This window comes from Nipponia nippon, unplaced genomic scaffold, assembly GCF_047370975.1.
Source record: "Nipponia nippon isolate SJK-2023a ecotype South Korea unplaced genomic scaffold, ASM4737097v1 scaffold_9, whole genome shotgun sequence".
Lineage (NCBI taxonomy): Eukaryota > Metazoa > Chordata > Aves > Pelecaniformes > Threskiornithidae > Nipponia > Nipponia nippon.
The window spans coordinates 34,196,094-34,215,427 of NW_028262413.1; the positions used below are offsets into that span (position 1 = coordinate 34,196,094).

A 19,334-nucleotide genomic window follows, 5' to 3' on the forward strand; every position below is an offset into this window, starting at 1 on the left:
TTGTATTCCAAGTGTATGCGTAGACCCCGTTGTTCCAGATTGTACTTCTTTCCCAAAGCATGCACTGACAAGCTCTTCAGTATGTTTATTGCTGTACAACAGTGTGAGCCAACTGATGTTTATTACTGGTTGCGCATTAGGTCAATCCAGAGTTTCACGACAACAAGGTACGTTTTAAATGGGTTGTGCCTGAAGGGCACTATCCCTTATGGATCAGCTTAGTGGGGAGAAGAACCTGCATCTTAATAATGATGTGCTGAGCTCCCACCTTAGCCTCCAGGGAGAGTAGGTAGAGTGACAAGTCCTGTCCTTGTAGTCGCCAAGTACAACCACTCTTGATTTGTACCTGACCTTTTTCCAGGGCTCTGGGATGAAGGAAATCCTTCTCATGTTCTGCCTCGCTCCATATAGCTGCACTAAGGCCAACCGCAATTACTGGTATGTGTATTATGTTGAATAATTAAGTCTATGTAACATCATAAATACATGTGTATTATACCTAAGTTATGCTCATAGAGCAAAGATGCATCCATAAATATATGTACCAGACTGCTCTGTACATAGAAGACAGATGGTATTTATTCTATATTAATTAATATTGCATGCAGAATTTCCTCCCTCTTTAAATATCTTGAACATCCTTTTTTAGAATCTAAATGTACACATACAGATTCTTTTTGCTATGACAGCTGACCGTTGTATTTTATCTCCATTCAACATAGGTGGCCTTGGTTTTTTCTTATAAGTACTATCTTGTGTATCTTCAATCTAAATGTCATTATTGTAATTCTACTTTCTACTTAAATCAAGTTAATCAACTGATTTAATCAATCTAAAGATGGAACGCAAACAATGGTGCTAACTCACCTGAAATTTGGAGAGTTATTAGGTGAAGTTTGACAGGGTTTGGGTCTACAGGTATTGGCTTCACTGGCCATCACCTTTTTTTATCGTTTGTTTTGCTTAGTCACTTGTTTCAGAATAACATTACACATAAGGATGAAATGCGGCCACTGCTGAGATTTTACTGTTCAGTGTAACTTGTTCAGAAGTACTGCTTGAGACACGTGGTCTTTGCCATTGTAGTCTTACACTGGGACATTTCTGCCTTACAACTACAGCCACACATAGATATGGCTAAAAACAAAAAAGCAATGGCACTATCATGGATATTCAAACCCCATTGCTTTAAGGGACACTAAAGGAAACTAGGCCAAAAACCTGACCTATTTTAAAAGACATGGCAATCTGTTCTTTTAAAAAATCATTCACACTTCATTGAGTCCTTCTCTCTCTCCTATAACATGAAAAATATCGTACAGTAGCAAGATTCAGAATTCTTCTGTGTACAGTTTCCCATATAAATATTGCAAGCCAAAGACTCCTGTTTGACAATTTAATTTTTCTCCATCACTGATCTTGAGAAAAAAAATCATCTTAAAAATTAGCAAATGTGTAAATTGAACTAATTAGGTGTAGCTAACTAAAATTGCTACATCACTGTGCTTTTTCCCTAGCGTTAGCTGCAATTGACCCATTTGGCAACCAAAAGGTCTTAGGATCCATACAGGATTTTTGCTTCTAGGAACTTCCATGTTTTGAATTTGAAAACCAGGAGCAGTGAGCCATATTTCTCAGTTATTTTGTTGTTTGAAATCTGGCTGTGAAACTCTATTTACTTTGTGTTGGACTCCCGCCAGAGGAGGCCTGGTTTTAGCAGATGGTCGTGGAGCGGAGGCCAGACGTTTCCTGCTGCGTCCTGACGAGGCACTGATAGCACCGCTCCCAGGCACAGGCAGCGCTGCCTTCAGCAGCCACCGACGCTGGAGGTGCAGTGACTGCTGGCGGAAAGGTTGTGAAGAGTCCATGAAGCAACCCTTGGGCCAAAAGCCTTCGTGGACAAGAGGGTCCTGACGTGGTGCTCAGAGGTGGTGGAGCTGCCGGTGAGAAGATGAGCAAGGGGGAGGGCTGGAGTTTTGACCAAGAAGAACTGAAGTCTTAAAACCAGATGGATATAAACCAGTAGCGATGAGATGTGATTGCTTTGACCTTTGACAGGACACATCACTGTCTTGTCAGGGATAGAGAGCTGAAAGAAGAAAGACAAAATAGGAGGCTATGGTATTGTACTGTTGTGTGGGTTTGCCTGTCTGCTCTACAGGCACAATGTGTAGGTAGCATTTTCCTTTCCCACCATTTCTGGAGGGCAACTTCTCTGAGAACAAAAATCCTTAATGTGTCCTCAGACGGGTGTTTGATCTTTCAAGACACTGCCTGCTCGCAAGATGGAGAATCAAAAGGCAATGCCATAATCGCAGGCACTTGTGTATCGCTGGATCACTGCCTTGCCAATTTGCATACAGGAGAAAATGCAAACAAATTTCTCAGGAGGCCGTAGGACTTGGAAATCCTCCAGGATTCCTTCAGGCAGCAGTAAGATTAAGGACATCTATAGTTTATCTGGGGATCCAGAGCTTGGAGCAACGTAGCTGAAATTCATGGTTCCTGTGCCATGTGGCTCTGCATTTGGGGATTTGGTGCTCTCCCATCCTCTACTATCAGATACGTGGAGCCATTGCATTACTGTGTGAGGCTTATTTGGGTCATGATTTTGTGTAGGTGGCAAGGCCCCTGCGAACTGCAGCTGGCCCCTCCTTGCACTCAAGCCGTTCTGCAGGTAGGCAACGTTTAGTTTTGAATGCTTGTGCCTTTCCAGTTTACTACTGGATCTCAAAAGGAAAAAAATCAAGGAAAGACTGAAGTGTTGATTGCTTTGTTACGTGAAACTTGCATATATTTCTCACTACTTGGCCTTGATTTTTGTCAGAATCTCCCTAAAACTGAGCCTCTGGGTCAGCACAAGAGACAACTGACAAGATCAGGCATCTGCGTAGGGGTCTGACTGAAAATATTTTTCCCCTAACTTCTACCTGCAGGAGCATCAAATATTCAACAACACTGAAAATGGAAGGATGTCTCTGTTTAAAACCTCATTCAGTCAAGTATCAAACTTTGGTATTTCTTTCAGTGACAGCCCTTCCTTTCCTATTCATCAGCCTTGTACGGGACAGTCTGAATCACCGCTTTCATGACCCACTGTCCCCTTCCAAGCAGTTTTCTTAGGCTGTGGTAGTTGGTGCCTTTTTCTTCCTTATTGACTTCTTCCAGCTTGAAGACAAGCATGCAGTATATAGGAACACCATACTCAACTTTTTCAGGCTCAGCAGCTGAGCCCATTTGACATTACATTGAGACAAAGATTTATTTTACTGTACAGAGGAGGCAGTCTACAGAAATGAAAAGTTTCAAACTATCTGTGTCATCAAAGAACCTGGATGGACCTTGGGAATTTAATCTGGTTATCATGACTTACAGGATGCAAATCCCACCAAAACGCCATACCCCTCATCTGACCAACCATGGCAAGCTACACCCAGGCTTGTGTGAGCCTGGGCAATCGCTGTCTTGCACCTGATGATCATCCACATTTGCACAGAGCAAAGGCTGCATACCCATTTCATTAGTGCCTTAAAACTGCCTTGCAGAGATATAAATGACTAAATGGATGGCAAAGCAGAGAACTGGAGCTGTGGTTGCCAAGAAAACTGTTTCCATAACTAGTCAGAGTGGTAGCTAATACTCTTTCTTTGCTGGAGAAGGACTCATGATCATGGGGATTACCTCAGGCTTCCCTAGTATTTTTTTTAATGTTTCCCATTATTTGCCAAGTTGTGATACTGCCCACCACACAACACTTGCACCCGCTCCAAACAGGTGTTGCAAGACCCAGCAAAGCTTGGCAAACTTCTGGTCAAGCAGGCTTTCATTATAACTAAAATAGCCCCCTTTTCCCTGTCAGGTTTGAACATGGCCCCGTTTCTCCTATCAGTTGGTACGATATGAGTTTGAAGGTTTGCTAGGTAAACTGGCTATTTTTTTTTAAATAATTGAAACCATAAAAGCTGAAATATTCATTAAAATTGGTTAGGTGAATTACTAGTTATTGCACTTTGATTTTACAGGTGCTACACATGAACAGAGATAACACAACAAAGAGAACCAGAGGGAGATGTCTTGGGCATAGCCCAGGATACACGGAGACAGACATCCCTAGGGAAGGAGAGTTGCAAAAAGGCATCAAAATGGAGTTCACTGAACCAGCGTTGAAAGCTTTTGGAAAGTGTCTTTTTCTAGCAAGCCTTTAAAGTCAATTATCCTCACAGAATATGTTTTATGTTTGTCTTGAGGATAAAGATAGCGAGATTTCATTATTTATCTGCCTCATACCTCAGGTCAGACTCTGAGCGCGCAGGTCTCCGGCCCTGTGCTAGACAAGAGGTGGCAGATCCCTCTCTATTGACAGGAGAGCGGGAAAAGTGCCTTCCCCTCAGTGCGGGCTGCTAGCTGGAGAAAGGGCAACGAGGCATTCCTCCTAGAACACGAGACGCTATATTCCCCGACTGTCAGAGACAATTCGTAACAGGGGAGAAAAAACAAAACAAAGCCACACTAAAGTACAGTCGAGAAAATCCTGGAAAATAGGTTAGACAGTATTTAAGCACAACTTTTCCCCACAGAGAGGGCTTGCATTAGATCCTAAGCTCCAGAAATGGAGGAAAAATAAACACAGCTTTTGGAATTAACCTGGCAAAATGGAGTTAGCTCCTGCCTGTCACAGGACCGCACGGTGGAGATTGTCTTCAGGCAGACAGCCGGCTCTTTCTTTCCCCAAAATGGCTCTTTCATTCTCTGTTGAAGATCATCCTCTAATGAATATATCTGTCCAGCACAGCAGGCTTCAAGTGCTTTTGAGGTAGAAAAGACAGGAATTTTAGCACTAATACAGCAACATCAGTTTCTGGATGAGCAAAATCTGTCTGCAGAAAGGGAGAGGAGGACAGGAAGCCCCCAGCCTACCTGCTCTGAGCTCAGCTGCTGCGCTCTTCAATAAAAACAGACATCTGGAAAATGGGAAAGAACAAGTAAGATCCCAGTCCTGCAAACACTGGTCAGGTTTCTGACATGCTTAAACTTTCACACATGCCTTTGTTCACAGCAATGGGACTTAAAATTAACTCCTTTGTATTACTTTTTGTGTGTTTTTTGTACAGTGCTGACCAGGAGCTCAATCTCTGCATCAAACGAAGGTGTTCAGAGCCATTAGGTACAAGAACTCAGGCAGATGGTTGTAGTGTTCCTCAGTGGATATTCCCTGGAGGTCTCCAGTCAGTCCATCTGAGTTCAGGTTCGTCTCTTAGCTGTTAAATAGTTCCCCTCAGTGTCTTCAAGTTAATTCTGTCAGCACAAGCTCTTTGTTTACACAATTATTCTGGATCTATTTGTTCTTTTCTTTAGTTGTGTGTAATCATGTAAACTGCATATAAGATGCCGCCATTTTTCTTTCACCCATTTTGCACAGGTGCAGAGACCATATGAAACACAAGGCAAGTTCAGCTGGTTGTGTAGGAGTCAGCTAAAATGGCCTCCATTTATGGGCCTACCTACCCCACAAAGGAAAAAATTCCTCACTCGGTGTTAAAGCAGGCGTGTAACGAACCTGCACCAAACCCCGCACTCAGTCGCACTGAGGGAACGCGAGGAAAGCGCCGAGGGGGAACTACTCCTAATATGAAAAAGGCTCTTGGAGAGCAGAGTGTGGACCTCTCTGCTGTAGCTATGCACAACGCAGCCCCATTTCTTTCAAGTATCATGCTGGGAAAAAATGTCAAATTCTTCTTTACTGCTAGGCCTGAGGAGGAAATCTCTTCTTGATACAAAATGGGACTTCAATCTCATTTTGGGCCTCTGTGCAATCTCATTTTGGGCCTACTACTCAAACCCAGCAATAGAAACTGGCTTACAGTTGAAAGGCTTCACACCAAAAAAGCACAGGAAAAAAAAAGGTTTTTTTTTTAATAAAAGGTGAATTGATGGTGAGATATGGGAGTACAGACATAGCTTTTGAGGCCCACTGACCATTTCTACCACAAAAATGCAACCTGGGAGTCTGGCCCACTTATTTAATCTCTGTGCCAATTTAATCACATTCTGCCCTAAAACACCTGGTGTGATTACAGGGTGGCAGTGGCAGTCCTGGGGTGCCAGCCTGTGCCCGGCACGGCAGATTTCATGGAAGAGATGTGACTAATTTATTTTTTTGGTCATATGATGCCCATAGAGCTGTACATAAGTGTGATTACAATTTGACATGGCTGGGAACTAAATTAAGGAGGAACTAAATGATAAATTTGTCTTCCAACTGCTGGTTTAGACTGAAAGCAACACTGAAATGATGTATATTTTTCCAGTTTATTGTAATAGTCTACGATCCTGCAAAGATGATGCACATCTGTTGAACTTTATTCTGATGTGTAGGCCCATCGATTTCAATCTGGGACTGATAGACGTGTATTGGCCAGAACATTTTTACGGCTGGGATCCCTGTGGGTTAAGCTCTGGACAGGCAGATGTCACACGGTCCAAAAAAGATCTCAACAGAAGCAACCCTGGCTGTGTTGATACAATTGGTATTAAGTGGAAAGCGCCACAAAACTAGAAAATATCACCAAGGACATTCACCTTTGACTTCCTGTGCCAGATTACATGCATTTTGGTGTAGTTTTCCTGCAAAAAGCATAGCGGCTAGGGATTTTAAATTGATTACTTTTCTGTTTACTTCTGATTACAATTTTTACTTGTAATTTTCTCTTCTTTTTTTGGATGCCCTTCAGAAATTTCCAATTAAAGTTAAAAAAACTGCTTTTAATAAGAGGCAGGAACAAGAGAGCTTAGTTTTTGTGGTTCTGATGAGAGGTTTTATAAGGAAAAGAAAATCACCATTATTGTCATAGCCATTAATGTTCTGATTTTGGAGCAGTGGAAACGTAAGCGAAGATTTATTTTTGAAAAGTCTCGCTTTGGTTGGTGACATAGTAATTTATGAATACTCATCTCCTAAATTTAGCAATGCCATGTCTCCATGTGTGTATTTACATTATTAGTCGTCTTTAGGCCCACATTTTCTGTGATCAGCATAGGCTAGGAAGTCACTCCTTTATCCTTGCGTACCACCGTTAGAAAGGGTACCTGCGCATCCGTCCCCCTGCCAAGCGCTGCCCCGGCGGGCCGAGCGTGAAAATTGTGAATTCCTGTCAGAACGCTAGCACAATCGGAGTGGTTGGGAAAAGAGGGGCAACAGAGCGGCAGCCTGAGCCCTCTTTGCTGTTCACAGAAAGCTGGGGGTGAAGACCCCGCTTATGCCCAGGGGACACGCGAGAAGGCTGAGGGCGAGGGACGGCCCGGCCTGCCACCGCCCCGCGTCGATGGCTGGCTTCCACGGGGACGTGTGAGCAGCGAGGAATTTTGTTGGTTCTTTTTTTAGCAAACGAGCGTTTCAGGAGCGCTGCCGGCGCGGGAAGGTGCGGGGCGCAGCCCGGGGAGCCGGGCGGCTGCGGTGCAGCCAGCTGATGTAATGCTGCCGCCGCCGCAGGAGCGGGCTTCACGTGTCTCCAGTGCGGAGCTATGCGCTCGGTGCACCCTATATAAATCAAGCACATCTACGTGTATTATATATATCTCTCTCTGTCTATAAAAAACACGCACACACACTTACGTGTTATTTTCGCCGCCGGCGCGCAGTGGGGGCCGCCCCCGCAGAGCCGGGCCGCTCCGGGAGGAGCCCACCACCCCGCGGCGGGGACCCGCAGGCCCCGGCCCGGGGCTACCGGAGGGGCCGCCCCGCCGCCCCCCCGCCCCGGCCCCGGCTCCGGCTCCGGCTCGCCGCCGCCGGCCGCGCCCCCGGCCCCGGCCCCCCTCCCCGGCGGCGGCGGCGGCGGCGGCGCGGGGCGGCCCGTCTGCTCGGGCAGCGCCGAGCCTGCGCACTCGGCGCCCGGGCGGGCACGGCGGCCGCGGGGCGAGGAGCGGCGGCGGCGGCGCGGGGCGGGCCGGGCCAGGTGCTGCGAGGCGGGGGAGCGCCGAGCGACCCTGCGCGGGGGTGGCGGCGGAGGCCGGGCCGCCATGCGCCGTGCCGCGGGCCGGGCTCGCCATCCTGCGGCGTAGCGGCGGGACGCGGCTCGGCTTTCCGCCCGTGATGTCCCCCGGGCAACAGGGGAAGGCAACTCACTCGAGGGCTGCGGCAGAGGCCTAGTGCGGCCAGCGCCGCTCCGCGTCCCCGCCGCCGCGCCCCCATGGCCGAGGAGCAGCAACCGGAGGGGCAGCCGCCGCGGCGGCTCGCCGGCACCCCCGCGCCCGGCGGGGCCCTGCCGGCCCTGGTCCCGGGGCTGCAGGGCGGCGAGGCCAGCGCGCTGCAGCACAAGATCCGCAGCTCCATCTGGTAAGGGCCGGGCCCCGCCGCCGTCACACCGCGCCGCCCGGGCCGGGCCGGCTGCGCCCCGGGCCGCCGCTCGGGTCCGCGGGGGGAGCGGGGTGGGGGAGCGCGGCGCGGCGCGGGGGGGGCGCGGCCCCTTTGTGCCGGGGAGCGCGGAGCCGCCGGCCCCCCTCCCCTCCGCGGGGCTGCGCCCCCGGGCGCGCAGGGCGGGCGGCCGCGCGGAAAACACGCGCGTTCGTGGGCAGGTGTGCCCGTTAGGCGGCCGGGAGGCTCGCGGCCGTTGCCGTGCCCGGTACTTGTTATTTTCCAGGAACGAGGCAGCCTCCCGTGCGCCGGGGTGGGTTAGCGGGGCTGCCTGCCTGGCGCAGCGGTCAGGGTAGCTACGGAGCGGCTCTGTCCAGACGGATGGGTACAATCCCACCTGCTGAAGGCATTTTAATTAGTCGGCATCTTATACGGCCCTCTGTTTTTACGTCTGGCTTTTTTTTTTTTTTTTTTTTAACGTTCACATGAGACCCCCAGCACAGCGGGGTTGATGCAGCAGGGAATGCAGAGCGTTGCAGTAAGGGTGCATTTTTCCATCCTCCCTGTAAACCTCTGTTCTTCTGAGTTTCCAGTCTGGCAATTCAAGTGCAATTTTGGCTGAAACTTGTGATGATGGTTTGCAAGTTCCTGCACAGGAATCCAGGGTTTTTTTTCCTAAAAATAAAAACAAAATTCATAGTAGACCAGCATTTTACTTAAGAATATTTATTTTGTGTGCGTTTCGGGGAAAGAGATAAATTGAGTTTTGCTTGCCCTGCAAATAGAATATTCTGCTTTAAAAAAAAAAAAACAACTGCAAGAGGCTGTCAGTTGCAGCATTTATATTTTGTGTATGTTTTTGAAAGCTGCTTTTGGCTGAGGGGGCTGATAAAGTGTCGTGAAAGTTGGGAGCTGTAAATATAGGTTACTCATATATACTGTTTTTCTTTACATACGCACCATATATATATACTTACATACATGTACTCATCCTAATAAAAACATACTGGTCTAGCTTGCATATTACTTCATATTGTATTTAGATTTTATGGTTTGAATTGATGTAGCTGGAAAAGAGAATCTAAATATAATTTTTCCTTCAGGTTTTTATTGTATGGCATACTGAAATTGCATTTATTGTTTGGTTTAAACAGTAAATAATAATTCATTGTCCTTAATCCACACTTGCTACCTTTTGTTTTGGTTTTCTCTGCAATGTGACCTAGAGAAGGAATACAAACTGCAGAATTTCCTGTCTGTTTAGATCACAAAATCTTCACACCCTTCTAATTTATTATGGTATTTAGTGATGGCCTTTTTATATTTTCTTCTCTTCCCATAAACGTGCTGTTTGGAAATGAGCCTCAGAGAGCATGTTTACATTGCATTCAGATTAGGTATCATGTCCAAGTTGAAGACAAAATGGCTACTAAGTAAAACCTCTGCTTTTATTATGGGTTTTCTTTTCAAGGAAAAAGAGCGCATATGTTGGCCTTTTAAATGAAAGCTGCTTATTTGATTCAGGTAAACTTGATGAATAGCCTGAGCCCACGTTTGGTACAAAGGAATGCAGTGTTTTGCCCAGTGTAAGTGGCTCGCCTGGTGCCAAGTGCCAGTGACCAGCAGAGGTTTTGCCAGGACCTCGCAGCCCTGTCTCCTGGTGCTTTCACAGACGTTCCTCACCTCCACGCAAGCGTTCCGCCCTGGCTACCTGCTTCCTGCACCGGGCTGGGACTTCCCTGCTGCTTTCAGGCAGTATCCATTCCCTGCAGGTTCTACGGTTGAAATGCAGTGTTTGAAGATAAGGTTATTTTTTTATAATAAAACCTTTTCTTTGATATCTTCAAATCTTGTTGTCTGGGACTATTAGGAATTCTGTGTTTCTGTATTGCCATCAAGCAGTCTTCATTTGAGGCAGGAATTTGATGTTAATTTGCATCTTCATGTAGATGCGGTGGTTGTTTTTGAGCAGCAAGGATGAGGAGCATTGCCAGGGAAGTTGTGCACACCGCACTCGGAGTAAACAGTAGGAAGTCTCCTTCTGTAGTTGCAGACTCGGATCTGCTGTTCTGTTCAGTGGGTGCTGCATGCTCGTGATGGATAAACAGTGGGAGATGTTGTAGAAGGCTGCTTGTGAAAATGGCAGTGCTCTGTTGTAAACAGGACTAGGTGTAACGTGCAGAAGAGAGCTTCCTCTTTTCTGCCTTCCCTCCTCTTCCTCCCCTCTTCCTCTGCTGTGCCAGTTGTGTGTGCTGGCAGGTTGGCATGTTCAATTCCTCCTTTGCTTCCCAAAGGGTTTAGCACATCTAGATTAGTACTCTTCTGTTTTGTTCCCCCCCCCGCCCCCCCCACCTCTTCTCCTACACGTTTGTGCATAGTGGATGTTTTTAGTTGGCTGGTGGTTGTTGTTGTGTTTTTGGTTTTTTGTTTTTTTTTTTTTTTTAAAGGGTTTCAGTCTTCAAGTTGTATTGTCAATGAAAATAGTAGTCTAGTAAAATATAGCAGCTACTGAAATACTGGACTTGAGGATCACAAACAAGTCTGTGCTTGTCCTTCCACTGTACAGACAAATATAAATATAGTGTGTGATGTAGGCCTCGAGCCGGACAATGAGTTATTCATTATTTCAACTCATACTTAATTTATTCTGTTTATTAAATTAAGATATAGTTCAACAAAAGTAGCTCAAGTAATTGTGAACACGTGGAGTCCCTTAAAAGGAAACAATAGGTTAAGTCCTGCTGATTAAAATTGTAGACATGGTCAACGTATGTACTGAAGACTTAAAAATGTACTTGCTAGGAGTGCAGTCTGTTGTTTTTTGGGGTTTTTTTTGTTTTTTTTTTTTTTTTGCATATAAAGTGATCACTAGTTTGGACTGAGGAGGGGAAGATAAGAGTTCCTTAGCTGTGCTTAAAAACAAATCAGGAAGTATTTATTTGCATTACAACATCACATACAGGTATTTAACAGGTTACAATAATTAAAGTTCATCACTGTCTTAACTGTATTTTTTTCCTGTCTGCCCCACTTGAACACATCCAGCAAAGTGGTGTCTGTTTTTGTTTCGTGTTGTGTATGTGAGTTGCTGAGGCAGTCGGATGTGTTCTTATGGTGTCGCTGAAACGGGCAGAAATAATATTAGATGTCTTTTCCCACTGACGGATTAGAAGTCTAGACAGGGAGAACACGTCTTTGGGAGCCCAGCCTGGCTGATTAGTGTCAGGTTGGGTGGGTTTGTAAATTGCCCTGGTCTTCGCTGGATACTGGGCCTTAATCTGCCTGTTTTTATTTCCCTTTAGATTCATTAAATCTTTCATATTTATTAATAGCTTTTTGTCCAGACGTTAGAGCCCGAGGCGGGAAAACCTCCCTAGTCAGCTGTCTGAGCATATAGACTAATGGGGTTTCAATTATTTTCTTTGGGTGAGGGTACTGTATTACCAAATGTGTGTTATTTGTATATGATGTTTCTGTACCCAAACATATGGTGGTGAAGACAGAGTCTACTCAATCTTACCTTAAGCTGCCAAAGAATATCCTATAGCTGAAGACAGCCAGCGATGTACGTATGTAAAAGCAGTGTGGCACAAGGATTGAGATGCGGAGATGACCAAGGGAGGGGGGTGTCAGCTTAGGGTCTGCTCTCACTAGCGTGAAAGAAAGAGACCAACAGTTTTAGGCAATTTAATCCCTCCGCTCACTGTATTAATCTAAAATCTACTCCGTAGCTGCGAACATTGAAAGAAGGGACGGGTTTGTTTTCTTGTTCACTGTTGTGAATAACTGGTGATGATTCTTCAATGAGTACTTGTTTACTGTTGTAAATAGTAATCTGGTGCTTGCATCTGTGCATGGGTTGGCCCCAGCTTCTTTACCTTGCCTACATCTCGGCTCTTTTTGTCCTAAAGGCATCTGTTAGGATTTGAATATAATAATTCTGCTTGAGAGATTAGTTTCTCTCCTCCCCCTCCCCAACATCTCATGTGTAAATGGAGCTGAGGACAAGGCAGCGTGGAATGGCAAACACAAAGCATTGCTTTTGCAGCCATTTCAGTTGGACGTGGGTGTGGGTTTCAGATCCATAATTTTTGTCCTCAAATCACTCTTCTAGCTAGAAGTTGTATTGGAAAACCACATGAGCTAGGGCGGGCAGTGCCAAAATTATATGTCCTAAGGCCCAGTTTGTCTCATGTTGAAGGGGGAGTAGGAGGTGAATTGTGCCCTTGTTAGTTTTGGGCTCTTAGTATCGTGCTAGAAAATCAGATTAGCTGATTGTAACACCAGTATTTTCTAATCTTTGGAAGGCTCCATTCTTTCTTATGACTTACATCATTCCTGCTCCCTCCTGCAATTGCATCCATCACTCCTCATTAGGCATTGTCAGCAAGTGTGAATCGTCACTTAGCTGTTGGCAGAGCAAATGTTCTGCAATTTGGGAAATACCATTGAGATTTTTCATAATAGGAATTGCTACTTATTTGTATGGTTAGGTCAGCAGAAAAAATGATTGACAGTCTTGATATTTTTAATAAAATATCTGGCAATGAAGAGGGAAGCTCAAGGGGTATGCGTTTCAGGCTCTTTGCAAATGCAGGTGCAAACACCTTTTTGGCAGTTTTCTTCTGCAGTTGAAATTCCTGTAACACCCTTTATGTATTTTTTTTTTAAACATTTATTGAGCCAGTTTGGATTAATCGGTAGACCAATCCATCTGCATTTACTCTTTTTCAATTTTCTGTAGCTCAGGAGAGGGAGGCACAGAATAAGGTGGGGGGGAACAACCCCCTATGTTTTGTTAAATGATCTGTCAAAATTGAGTGGAGAACTTAAAATTTTCTGTAACTGGTTACAGAGTCTTTGTGGTTATTCTGTGCCCCCAGCCCAAAATGCACCAGCCACCGTTCCCTCCTTCGTCCTGGTTAATTCATTGTTGGAGGTGGGAAACACAACTTATAATTCTTTAATAAAAGATTAATGACTATTGTGAGGAAGAGCTAATAATTATCATTGATAGGCATACAGGCTGCACTCATTTCACTAAATCTATGTAACATCAGAAGTGTGTTTACCTCCTTTGAAAAAGTACTTTGAGCCCCTTGGCTAAGAGACGCTGTGTAAAACTGCAAAAATTCCTTGTCGCTAACCCAGTTTTCCCTGGCTTTATGGTTCCATTGTTCACAGGTGGTGGTGAGACTTGCCTGTCCTGAATGTATTTCCTGATACGGTGTATAAATAGTCAGATACCTAGATGAAAATTGAGCTGTGGACCATATTTTAGAGTAGTTCTTGATGATTTCAGGGAAGGTCAGCCTTCCTTGGGCAAAGCATTTAGCAGCATGTCATTTTCCTTCACACTCTGCTTCCCCAAATGGGTAGGAACAGAAAGTGGAATTCGTTTAATTTGACTCCCATCTGTTTCTGTACGAGTTGGTCAAGGTAGCTGTACCTTTGTAGCTGTTGTGGAGAAGAATGCACTTCTGAGGTGTGGGCCATCTCCTAGGGAAGATGTTTCCATAAAACAATCCATCTGATCACGGCATGTGCCCATTTCTCTTCGACTGTAAACAAATTTTAAACTCTGTGCCAGAGTGTAACCGTCTGTGGTGCAGATCTCTTGAATTGGGCGAAATAAATCCCACACCATTTGTCACTTTCTCAACTCTACTTCTTTTCCTGGAGGATGGCTGCTCCATCCCCTCCGTGGGTTGTTTTGGAGATCTTCGATTCCCTTGAACAAGGTCCAGGTACACCCTTTATCTATTACTACACATACCTGTATGGAGGAAACTCTCCTTTTGGGGGGAAGCCCCCTTGGAAGAATTCCTTCTCACCAAAGTGGCTTAAAAAAGCATTTACTATTCTCTGCTGAAATGCATCCCCTTGCTATTGGGAAAGCCTTCCTACATGGCGCTGGGAGCGGGCAGGTCAGCAGCGCGCAGCAGTCAGTGCCAGATTGGCGTGGGAGGAGAAGCAGCTTTCCAAAACGGGGCACGGCCACCATGGTGGTGGAGTTTCTAGGTCAGCAGGTGTGGAAGCCAATTTGGTCTGCAGGCATTTTTACAAGGTTAGAAAATAAACCTGAATAAAATGAATGCTGACCTTTATGTAACCTTTTGAGAATGGAGTTGAGGTTTTATTGAATATCCTGGCTCCAAGTTGGATGGAATAGCTTTGCAGAAAGAAGATCTTTGTAAATCTGCTTTTAGGAAGGGTGGATTTTTCACTCTTGCTCGTGGGTTTTGTTTGTCTTTGTTTCTTGAAACAATAGGATCTAATAAAGTATATGGGGGAAAACAATATTCAAGTAATAAAAGATTTGGCTAAGTTTTACTGCTGTTTAAAATGCATAGGAGTGCATTAAATTGTTGACTTCACAGCATCAAACATATGCAATTTGTTGTTTCATAAACATTTTACTTTCCACCACAGGAGTTCTCTTCGTTGAAGCAAGTCAGATGGTGTGACATTGTGATTCAGAGCAGCATTTCTAATGAGTTCTTAATAAGCACAGAATTGCGGGATTGTCATCCCAGGCCTCTGTAGCTGGGTTGCTTGCCATTTGGGGCAGTTCTGTTTGATTTGCATGTGTCTGCATGCCATTGGTGAGTAGGAATCCAAATCTCTATCTGAAAAGAACACTTAGGACCCCCCCCCAATTTTCTGGATGCTGTATAAATTAATCAGAAAAAATACTGTAACTGGGTGAGATGACAGTACTGCTCAGGTTTGGGTGATCAGATTTATACTGAAGCACTGATTAATCTTTTAATTAATTGGGGCTTGGGGTGGTTTTGTTAGTCTTTTTGTGTGTATGTCTGTGTAGTTTTGAGAGCAGGGGTTGAGCTCAATGTTTTTATACAGATCCCATAACTTATGTATGTTGCCTTCTCTTGTTACTCCACTCTGCCGCTTGCCAAACAGAAGTATTTGGAGAAGGGCCAGAGCTGCAAAATTCAGATCAGGATCCAAATTTGGATTTTTGGTTCAAGCCTTTCTAATACCTAATATTACAAAGCCTCATATATAAATAAGGAACTCCTTATTTTTAAACTGGGAAGATGAGGAGATGGAGGTAGCTTTCTAGTTTGCCTCTGGAGCAGTCCAGGTAGAATGCTGCACTGTATGTTTGAAAAGTTTTCAGCAGGTGATTCAAAAGGTAAATTGAATAGATGAAAATGCAGTACTCCCATCACCCAGAAAGAGCCCAACCAGAAGGCCTGCACAAATTGATACTTTCAAGCCAGTGAGAAGAATCCCCTAAATACATCTAAAAATTCTGAAAGTGTTGGGGTGTTCCGTTGTGTTCCCTCAGATCTTCGGGAATTTTGAGGGTTTGTTTTGTTTTGTTCTAAATGGAGTTAGCCAATATCTCAATTTTAATGCTTTCTTGATTTAATGGAAAAAGGATTATCTGTCATCAAGTAGGATGCTCGTTATCGGCTGCTGTGCCATCAACAGGCTTTCAGTAAGCTGCCAAGTGTTTTCTGTTGTTGAATGTTTAATCATTAAGACAGTGGAAAAAACATTCAAAACTTCCCGAATATTTTCCCTGTTGCTTGTTTTTAATGGTTTGTGATTGCTGCAGTGACATTGTACCAGTCAAAGGGTGGGGAGGCTGGGTGTTGCTGCAGGCGGGACTGGGGATGGGGATGGTCTCTGTGGGTGGGACCTGCACCCTGGGAGTCTTGGCGGAGGGGCCTCCCGTGGGTGGCAGACCTGCCAGGCTCTCCTTTTGGACTTGCTCTGTACCGCACCCAGTGAGTGGTCTAGTCTTTATTGCTCAGGCTATGTGAGCTGCTGTTTTTTTCTAACTATAAAACCTATAAACACACCGCGTGGTGTTTCAGAGGCAGGGGATGTGCCTACAGACATGGGTTTCTTGGGGCGTACCTGGGCTCCTCCAGAGCGATGGGTCCTGTTTAGCTTTTCCCTGGAGCTCGTTGGAGATGGTACCGCTTACCGATTGTCAGGTACTTCAAGTTTGGGAAGAAAATCTTGTTCCTGGGAAGAACTTGTTTATTAAATGAAGCATATTTGTATCTCCCCCTGAGAGGAAATTGGTGGTTAAATGTCACGGTCTGTGATTTATGGCTGTCCTTTTTGATGGATGGTCTCACAGGCATGGAGGCAATCCGTATTTCTTAGTCAAAGATTCCTAAGTGCCATTATAAGGTTGTTGGGACTCCTGCCAGTGAAAAAGTTGGATTGCACCGGACAGTGGGAATTACAGTTCGTTACTTTGGTTGCCTATAAAGCAGTGAATTAAATTATTTTTAAAGCTGTCAGCAATACAAGCAGACTGTTGGAACTTTTTCTTAGTATGAGGTTACCTGAAGTGTCTGCCTCAAGCATCCCTTGGACAAACAAGAATTAGCTTGTGAGTAAAGTGTGCTGGATAGTAGGATGGGAAATCTGTTCTGCTGCATTTGCCTCACCACCTTCTTGTCCTTGTTCAGAAATCACCTGAAAATACTTATAAGAGTCTTTGTGACTTAAGTGAAAATACCCCTGTGTACTTTTTCCCTTCCTCTTCAGAACCGTTGCCATATTAAAATACAGACCTAAAGGACAGTTACTCAGTACCACAAGTGGTAACTGTTTGAAGGCCTGTAAACTGAAAAGTTTTAATATTTATTTAATAATTTTTGTGGATGGAATTTTAAGTCCTTTTTTAATCTGCTTTGAAAAATAGTGACAACTCCTTCCTCTGGAACCATGTGCTAGTTTTATTGCTAATTCAGTGGAGAAAAGTACTCAAGAGGCTTGGATGCTTATTAAGCCGGGGGAAGAACTGGGCAAGGTGGTTCCGAATGCTGTGTGAGTGCTGTGCCCGGAGGCAGTCTGAAATTGGGACTTGAGGCTTCTACTCTGGGGCTGGACATCCTCTGGCAGGACCAGTTTGTTGTCCGTGCTGGTGCTGTGCAGGCAGTAGTTTCTCTGGAAGAGCAGGCTGGTGGCAGATGCCTGTTGGTGTCCCTGCTGCTCCCTTGAGGGAGGCTCCCTTGCAGGATGGGTACCCTGCCGAAGCAAGCTGTGCTTGTTGGTACTTACACAGCATCGTCCACCACCGTGATCCTTGTGCTGATTATATGAAGGTTGGTAGCTGTGGGTGAGGCACCTGTGAGGCCGGCCAGCTGGTGCTCAGCTCTTGCATGAAAGCTGCAGCTCTTTCTGCTGTGATGGGACTGTCTGAAGCAAAGGCCAAAAATTGTTTTGAAATGATCTTGCAGGAGTCAGAGGCTGTGCCACAGGAACCTTTTATCCAAGCTCTGATAAAGTATGTTGTTTCTTTCATTAAAGGTACATAAAAAGTTTGCCTATTTTTTCTTTACAGTTTGATTTTATTTTTTTTTTATTAAGCCTGTTAGCATTATAAATGATGAGGTGTGTTAGGGCCTACAGTTGCTATTAGTGGTCATGTAAACTAAATACGTTAGTTGATATTTAAAAGACAGTCAAATTACTCACTAGCAGTAATCACAAGCTGCACATGTGGAACAACAGTGTGCTGAAGAACTAAGCCAGCTTTTGGCTCCAGGAGCCTGCTCTGCAGAATTACCTTCATTATGCTTGATTCCAGTGGTATAGTTCAATGATTAACTCATAAAAAGTTGAGAAATGAATTGGCAGCTGAGAAGAAAGTGTAGCCTCTTCCATTCAACAAGTGAATGAAGTGGGATTGACAGATCTAGTTTTAAAAATATGGAAAGGGATATTTTGAACAGAAACCATCAGTTGTATTTAACAATTAGAGATAGCTTACTGAGTCAAATAAAAAAAATCCCACATAATCAACAAATGTGCTGAAGACATTAGAAAAAGCACTTTTTTTTTCTTTTTACGGTAGTTTGGAAATGCTGGTGTGTTTAATTACGTCAGGAAAAAGTTTGTCTAAATGCAGTTTATAGTGAAATTTCAGTTAAAAATTAATCTTACAAATTATCATTTTTTCCATGGAAAAAAATGCTAAAATGCTGACCCTGAAGATTTGGTAACATATAATTAAATCCCTGGTCGATGAAGATATTCAGACAACTATCTCTCACTGATTACTTCCGAGTAGAAGCTAGGTGTCTGATTACCCTGTAGGTATATGCCTGAATGTACACTATGAGTAGTCAGTTTTCCTGCTTAATAATGGCTAAAAAAATGGTAATACTCTTGATCTCTCAGGCTGAGAATAAAAATGAAAAACAAGAATTTTTTTGTTTTGCTTAGTGCCAATAAGTTTGAGCAGTCCCTATTAAGTTTTCATTGCATATATCCCCATGGACTGCATCTTTTTCTTGCTAGAAGCTTACTTCTCTTGGAGGGATTAAGAATGTGAGGTTCATGTACCATCATGGTTTGTACATTCAAGACGGTGAAATTTGTAGCTTAATTGAAAAACAAAATTTAGATTGCGTGTACGGTAGTTCAGTGTGTGGAAGCCCTCTCTCTGTGAACGCTTAGACACACATGTATGTACTGGGATGTTGTCAATCAGTAGCTCCAGATGTTCAGCGTGAAAATATTTATAATGGGTAAGTGTTCGCAGTGCAGAACCTAATAATTGTTATTTGTCACTTCACAGTGATTCTCATCACTTCAGTAAAGTTCTTAGTTACCACTGAATACTTTAAATACCAGTAGCTTTGTGGCAAATTGGGCCCAATGCAGGATCAGGAGATAGCTCAAGTACGTTGTATTCCTCTGGAAGAGACGATCCTTCCTAAACTCATCAGACTTGGAAAGGTGAGCCACAGTTCTGGCTTGATTAGTTCAGCTGCTCAGTAAGGGAGTGGCAAAGCAGCATTATAGTTCACCTTGAAAATGGAAATCAAACTGCGCTAATAATCAGGAAAAGATTTTTTCATTCCCTTAATGCAGCCATCTGCTCTCCCACTGGCATGTTTACACATGGTGTGGTTCACAGGAATGAAAATCCAGACGGATCAATTCTGTAGTGCTCTTAGACAATGTCTCCTTTTGGAAGGACCCA

General features: G+C 44.4%; 2 protein-coding genes across 2 annotated transcripts in view; one reads left to right on the forward strand and one right to left on the reverse strand.

Annotated features, from left to right (window-relative positions):
* Positions 1–1,382: 1,382 nt before the first annotated feature.
* Positions 1,383–7,769, reverse strand: LOC148050264 (uncharacterized). The gene is made up of 4 exons (XM_087745147.1): positions 7,613–7,769; positions 4,918–4,961; positions 4,645–4,805; positions 1,383–2,089 (listed from the first exon to the last, which is right to left on the reverse strand). Exons 3-4 carry the CDS (start codon positions 4,744–4,746, stop codon positions 1,808–1,810), a joined length of 384 nt encoding a protein of 127 aa, XP_087601273.1. The 5' UTR covers positions 4,747–4,805; positions 4,918–4,961; positions 7,613–7,769; the 3' UTR covers positions 1,383–1,807.
* Positions 7,770–7,895: 126 nt separating this feature from the next.
* The window catches only part of RFX7 (regulatory factor X7), a 54,344-nt gene continuing 42,905 nt past the window's right edge, over positions 7,896–19,334 (forward strand). The window contains exon 1 of the mRNA XM_087744170.1: positions 7,896–8,332. Coding sequence (XP_087600296.1) covers positions 8,187–8,332 — 146 coding nt within the window. The 5' untranslated portion in view covers positions 7,896–8,186. The remainder of the gene's footprint in view (positions 8,333–19,334) is intronic.

Bases quoted from the DNA above. Each gene is read 5' to 3' on its own strand.
- LOC148050264 (XM_087745147.1), bottom strand. From the start codon at position 4,746: ATGAAAGAGCCATTTTGGGGAAAGAAAGAGCCGGCTGTCTGCCTGAAG. The intron at 2,090-4,644 runs GTTAATTCCAAA...TTCTTCTTTCAG, and splicing joins AGCTAACTCCATTTTGCCAG to CTCTCTATCCCTGACAAGAC.